The following is a 6,477-nucleotide window of genomic DNA, read 5'->3' on the forward strand; positions in this document are numbered from 1 at the left end:
GAAGAAGATTGGTCGATTATTTTAGATTATTGTATTCCCAATTAAAAGATAATATTTTTTAAAATGGTAAGAGGCATTTGTTGTAATGAAAAATCAGTGTGATGAGAGAATTACTGTTTAGTGGAAATTACTGTGTCATATCATTTAATGGAGCAATTTACAATAGTTAGTAAGTTTTTAAAACAGATATTTGCAACAATTCTTATACATATTAGGTACATTCATGTACATAACATGTATACATACCTATGATACATACTTATGTTACATTTACTGTAATTTACTGTTGTATGATACATTATATGCATTATGTACAATATATATATATGTATGTACAGTCATGTTTCTATGCGATTGTAATACAAGTCCACCATTATGCTTCTTCTCGAAGTTCTACATTCCGCCATTTCATGTGTCGCTAGCGTTCATTCATTCGGACAAGCCATAAGGAACGGAATACGCACCAATTACGTCACGATTTCAACAGAAAGCAGAGCGAAAAAGGGCTTCAGCAGTCTGTTCAAAGACATCAAGGTGAATTTTCAGAAGCATTTGTTGAATTTTGTGCTTTGTGCTGTGATCACGGTGCTCGTGCTTGAAGAAAAAGACAAAGAGGGAGAGAGAGAGAGTGATAAAGATATCGTTTCCCTTTTCAACAGACTTCAAACTGTTTTTATAATTAACTATTATTGTGAACGTTGTTATTCCTCACGTGTAAATCTAAAAACGATTTTGTCTAAGGGGAATTTAACGATTTGGTGTAAAAACATACAAAACCACTGAAGGAAATAAAATAAGTAAGTTATTCTTTATATTTCACAAGATTATTCCATGTATTTTTCTCTTTCCCGGTTTATATCAATCGATATCAATAACTAGTAAATATCTTGTTGTTTATAAATATATATATTTTTAAATTTAATTTCATTTTTTTTAATATATTTGAATTAGCATAATATAAAGTCTTTCAATGCTTCATTTGATCAAAAAGTCTATGTAACCTCTGGGGATTTTTCACGCTGGCGCGTCTAAAAATCGCCATGCTTGCGCCGGATCTTTGAGTCCTTTATTCTATTGTCCAATTAATATTGTGCTTCTTAAATTATTTTCCAATATTAAACGTTTTGTGTATGTACAATAATATTTATATTACTTTGTATGTATTTCATTTTCATTATTTGATACGTAAAAGTATGTACCGTGGTGGTTGAGTCGGCGCCGAAGGTTGAACACGAGGACACCGCGTTGTAGAACAAAAATTCGCCATGTGTATCTTGTTAATCTTCACTAACTAATTTTCATTTTTACTTTAGTGTATTCATTATGTTTTAATTTTTAGAGTTTTTTTTAACTATTTGTGGAATCGATAACCTTATTTACCTAATCTATGAAAATAACCTTATGTTCTTCCAGGCTTACAATTAATAATTTTTTTTTTTATTGCAGGAACTTTATTTTCTAAATTTACAACGTCCTATAAGATATAATTTTATTTTCACCTAAGGAAGTAAATGAGAAAGCTTTTTTAAAAACTTTTGAAAAACGAAAAAAATAAGAATTTACACTTACAAATTGAAGCTATTAGTTTTTTGAAAGGGGAATATATAACGTAGTCAATTAGGAAATGGTCATGGAGGCAACCCATTCGGCACAATCTGTAGGCCGTGAGTTTGTTCGACAATATTACACTTTGTTGAATCAAGCTCCAGCTCACCTTCACAGGTAATTCATTTTTCCAGCATGATGCAATAAATAATCTTTGATAGTATAAATAATATACAAAATTTTTTCAGATTTTACAATCATAATTCATCTTTCATTCACGGCGGTCTCAACAATGCAGATCGTGATATTCTTCCTGCAATTGGCCAAAAAGAAATTCATCAGAAAATACAACAATTAAACTTCCGAGATTGTCACACCCGTATCAGTCAAGTGGATTCTCAGGCAACTTTAGACGATGGTGTTGTTATTCAGGTAATAACTACATCTATATTTTCATTTTATCATAGTATTTTTATCTTAGTGTAATCTATTTATTATAACACAACTAGTAGATAATGATAAAATTATTTTAAAAATGTTCGAGTATATAACTTTAGACATTTAACTAATTAACTAATAAATAATTAATAAGTATTTCATAAATATAATTTTTAGGTAACAGGAGAGTTTTCCAACGCAGGCGAACCAATGCGTCGTTTTACTCAGACGTTCGTTTTGGCGTCAAGAGCACCGAAAATGTACTATGTGCTTAATGATATCTTCCGATACCAAGATTTAGGATTTCCAGATGAAGAAGAAGAGCTAGAAACAGATAATACGTTGGGTGAATCGACTGAACGTACTGAAAATGAAGAAGGACGTTCTGAGACCGAGGAAGATGATCAAGCTCATCAAAATCAGAGCGTCCAGGATCAAGGACATTCTACACATCTTCCTGGACAACCATCACCTCTCCAACCAACCCAACAACCAATTTATTACCCACCAACTAATCAACAGGTATCGTATTCATTTTAAATTATAACAAAATGTTATCATCATATCAATAATAAAACTTTTAAGTTGATGGTTTAGTCAGGGATTTTAAGACAGAATTTTATTATTCTAGATTAACCCAATGCCACCAGTAATAAATGGAAACATTCATGAAGAAACTCCTTTAATAAACCAACAACGACAGCCAATATTACCTCAACCAACTCAACCATCACAACAGTACATTGAACCTACTCAACCCGAACAGTTTACTCAGGAACCAGAAGTGGCAGTTAAAGTGGAACAACCTCAGACGCCGTTGCAGCAACAGCAACAAACTCCGCAACCACCAATTATGCAACAATCTTCACCACAGCCCTCACAAACAACACCGCCCCAACCCCCCGTACAACTACCACAACAGACACAACCCCCACAACCTCCTATACCTCAACAGCAACCAACACAACAGCCACAACAATCAGAAGACGAAAACCGTCTACCGGAAGAATCTAATGAACAACAGACATCTGAAAGCTTACCACAACCGACAACAGAGACAGAATCAGAACAAAATACTACTCCGGGTTCACATAACAGACAAAAATCATACGCCAAGACTGTCCGGTCCAGTACAATGGGTGGAAGTTGCAATCTAATGCCCAAAACATCTATGTCTCCAGTAAGTAGATAATCGGATGCTTATGAATTTTCCTCTTTTGAGATAGTATTATAGATAAAATTATTAATCATACGGTATAACAAGTTATTTTTGAAAGAATACAAGTATGATGTAATGTTGAATCATTTTTGAAAAGAAAATATTGAAAATTTATTATCGTTTATTTTTCATTGTCAACGTTTTTTCTACATTATTTGACTCACTATTATTGCGTATATTCGATAATTATTGTTTTTAATGAGATAGATATTCAAAAAAGCTCAACTATATAATAACATCAAAACTTAGAAGTACTTGAATTTTAATAAGTTAAATCATGTATTGATACATAATATAAAATTTATTCATAATCTATTTTAGACACATAAATATAAAAATATTATTTGTTTAGCCACCCGTATCGAACATTCGAAACGAAGATCGTCCAATGGACATTTGGAATCCATCCAACACGAACATCAACTCTAATACCCTATCATCTGGACAGCATCGTGTTGGAAGTAACCAAACGCCTCAGCAGCGTTCTCGAGTTGGACCCGTACAAAAAGACAATCGTGGACGTCGTGATTGGCCTGACAATCATCAGTTGTTTGTTGGAAATGTTCCACATCAAGCGACTGAAAGTGAATTAAGAGTAATCTTCGAAAGATTTGGAAAAGTTGTAGACTTGAGGATTTTCTCAAAAGGCAATGAACGTTCAAAAGGTATGCAAGGACAGAATAATATGATGCGAGTGCCTCATTACGGATTTGTGACATTTGAAGATGCAAGTGTCGTCACTAAAGTCCTAGCGGCTTGTGTGAGTATCATACTTTTATAGCTCTATTTAATTTATTTATAATATATAAATTGGAATTTATGCAATAAATATAAATTATGATTGTAGCCAATTTGCTACCCTGGTGAATCTGGACAAAAGTTGAACATTGAAGAGAAAAAAAATAAATTACGAGTTCCTGGTGACAATAATATGCGATCCAACCAAGATAATATGCGTTCATCTATCGGAGGAGTACAGCAACAACAACAGCAACAGCGTGGCCCAGGTAATTTTAATAACAAAATACTTGATTATAAAATTGTGGAAAATTTTTATTATTGAATTGATTAATTTAAATGTTTATTTCAGGTGGTCCAGGTGTAATGCGAGGTGGACAACATTCTCGAGGTGGACGAGGGTTTTCTCGTGATGGTGGAAGAGGCACAATGAGACAACCAGGCAATATGGGCAATCCTGGTTATCAAAACCGTCGCTAATTGTTACTAGTGACAACTTCTGCCTCGTACAGATTTTATATGTCAGCAAACCTACGATAACTATTCAAACATCATTTTTTTTAGATATTCGTGGTGATTTAATGACATTTAAATCTCCCATTAATCCGCGAAATGGATCTTTATATCATCATCATCTTCATAATCATCATTAATATGAACGTCATCATCGTCGAAACATCACGCCCAAACTTATGATAACGTCCGGACGAATGATTAGTAGATAATCGTCGATAATTATGTTCATTATTAAACCTAAGGCTTCAGGAAATTTTTTATCTACAATTGAATCTTTCATAAAGAATTTCATACGAATTGTTATTTATTCATTTAAAATGCGACAAATTTTGAATAATGTCCTTTGTCTATTTTTCCACTCTCTCTCTCTTTCTTACTCTTGGTTGTTTTCATTTTCTATTCTTTTTGTCGTAAAATTTCCTGGAGTCTGATTTATATTATTGAATTTTATTTTTTTTTTTCTTTAGATTAAATTACGCGACAGGTCGCAAAAATAAATCTTCAAATGTTTACAAAGTTAAAAGAAAATCGGGATTTATTTGAACATTTCCCGAATAAAATAGTTATCATGAATTTTTCAAATTCTTGTGAATTAAGTTTTTTCTCTAATTCCTAAAAAAAAATCATAAATGAATTTTTTTCGTTTTTTTTCCTGCTGTAATGTATTTTATGGACATAGGTTATTATTTAAATAATTTGTTTTATGTTTTTTCTCTGAAAGAGTCAATAAATTAATTGATAAAATTCGATTAATTAAACGAATAGAACTAATTATGGTTGAATAACACGTAGGAATTCGTTGCATCTAATAATGACTTTTTTCTAGTGAATAATGACTAAACGATTCAGAGTGTTAGTTTAATATAATTAAAGAGAAAAACAATGATAATATTCTACGGCCTTTTTTATTCGCATAACCGCATAAACACTAAAGAGTGCAAATAAATAAAAGCAGACTTGAAAATAAAATTTCACGAATATCAAATGTCCTGCTTTGTACTGCCATGTATGGTCAATCCCAAAAAACATCGATTGATCATTTAAAAAAAGAAGTAAATTACTGTTAGCTGGTTGAACTTATCATCTCTTCTTATTTCATTCTTCGATTTTATATTGTTTCGTACTTGAGAAAAATGTTCTATGTAATATAAATAACTGTGAAATATGAACTATCAATTCTTCATATACAAACCATAAGAGCAAGTTTTAAATCTCTTTGACTTATATTGTAATAAATTATAATTAACTTAAAACGTGCTGCGGTACGTTTTTTTTTTCTTTTTCTCTTTTTTTTTTTGGATGTTAATATTCAAAAGGAGAAAAAAAAAAGAAAACCGACAAATAAAAGTTGCCTGTTTTTCCAAGTAATTATTGAATGTGAATTTGTTATTTAATCCATTTCGACTAATATATACATAAATATATAAATATATCGAATACTTCAAATGTTTAAACAATGATTTTCAAATACGTTGGAAGTATTGAAACGTTTTACACTTCGATTAAATTATCTATGTACATAAATAAACATCGCATGTATATAAGCATTTTGAGATAAAGACTTTGATCATGTGCTAATTTTATTACACGTTATATACGAATGCAAGACTAGAATTTGAAGTATATTTAAAAAAAAATATTATTAGAAATATTACAACTATTAATAATTCTATAAAATAAACATTAGCAATGCCATTAATATGATGAAAAGCAATGAATTAATTGTGAAATCTCAAAGTCAATATTAAAGTATTAAAATCAGTATTTCCAACACTTACGGTTTTGATTAAAAACAAGTTTAATATATAAATTTTTATAAGACATGTTATTTTGTGTAATATGGCGGATATGATTTGGAATTTATTCAAATTAATATTTTAAGAATTTTATTTAAGAAATGATTAATATGATTAAGTAAATAAGTTTACAACTGCTCAACTTTATTTTTATGTTCATTAGTCGAAATGGGTTGATTACATTAATGATGAAATAATTATTTAATAATTGAATAACTGAAAAAA

At 30.6% G+C, this 6,477-nt stretch overlaps 1 protein-coding gene across 2 annotated transcripts; it reads left to right on the plus strand.

Moving 5' to 3' along the window:
- Positions 1 to 522: 522 nt before the first annotated feature.
- rin (ras GTPase-activating protein-binding protein 2) lies at positions 523 to 6,477 on the plus strand. Of its 2 annotated transcripts, none has more exons than XM_035080927.1 (8): positions 523 to 797; positions 1,447 to 1,722; positions 1,794 to 1,977; positions 2,161 to 2,505; positions 2,615 to 3,163; positions 3,555 to 3,962; positions 4,050 to 4,209; positions 4,293 to 6,477. In XM_035080927.1, the coding sequence occupies exons 2-8, from the start codon at positions 1,625 to 1,627 to the stop codon at positions 4,418 to 4,420; spliced, it is 1,872 nt and encodes a 623-aa protein (XP_034936818.1). In that variant the 5' UTR covers positions 523 to 797; positions 1,447 to 1,624; the 3' UTR covers positions 4,421 to 6,477. The 2 variants fall into 2 exon arrangements, with proteins under 2 accessions (XP_034936818.1, XP_034936819.1); XM_035080928.1 differs by lacking the exon at positions 523 to 797 and adding an exon at positions 1,021 to 1,128.

This window comes from Chelonus insularis, unplaced genomic scaffold, assembly GCF_013357705.1.
Source record: "Chelonus insularis isolate UGA/USDA-ARS -01 unplaced genomic scaffold, ASM1335770v1 contig_317_pilon, whole genome shotgun sequence".
In the NCBI taxonomy this organism is placed as follows: Eukaryota; Metazoa; Arthropoda; class Insecta; order Hymenoptera; family Braconidae; genus Chelonus; species Chelonus insularis.

What these genes read in the sequence shown, in the direction of transcription:
- rin (XM_035080927.1), top strand. Translation starts at nt 1,625, where the DNA reads ATGGTCATGGAGGCAACCCATTCGGCACAATCTGTAGGCCGTGAGTTT. An exon ending in ACGATGGTGTTGTTATTCAG is followed by an intron (nt 1,978 to 2,160) that starts GTAATAACTACA and finishes TATAATTTTTAG; the next exon opens with GTAACAGGAGAGTTTTCCAA. An exon ending in CTAAAGTCCTAGCGGCTTGT is followed by an intron (nt 3,963 to 4,049) that starts GTGAGTATCATA and finishes TTATGATTGTAG; the next exon opens with CCAATTTGCTACCCTGGTGA.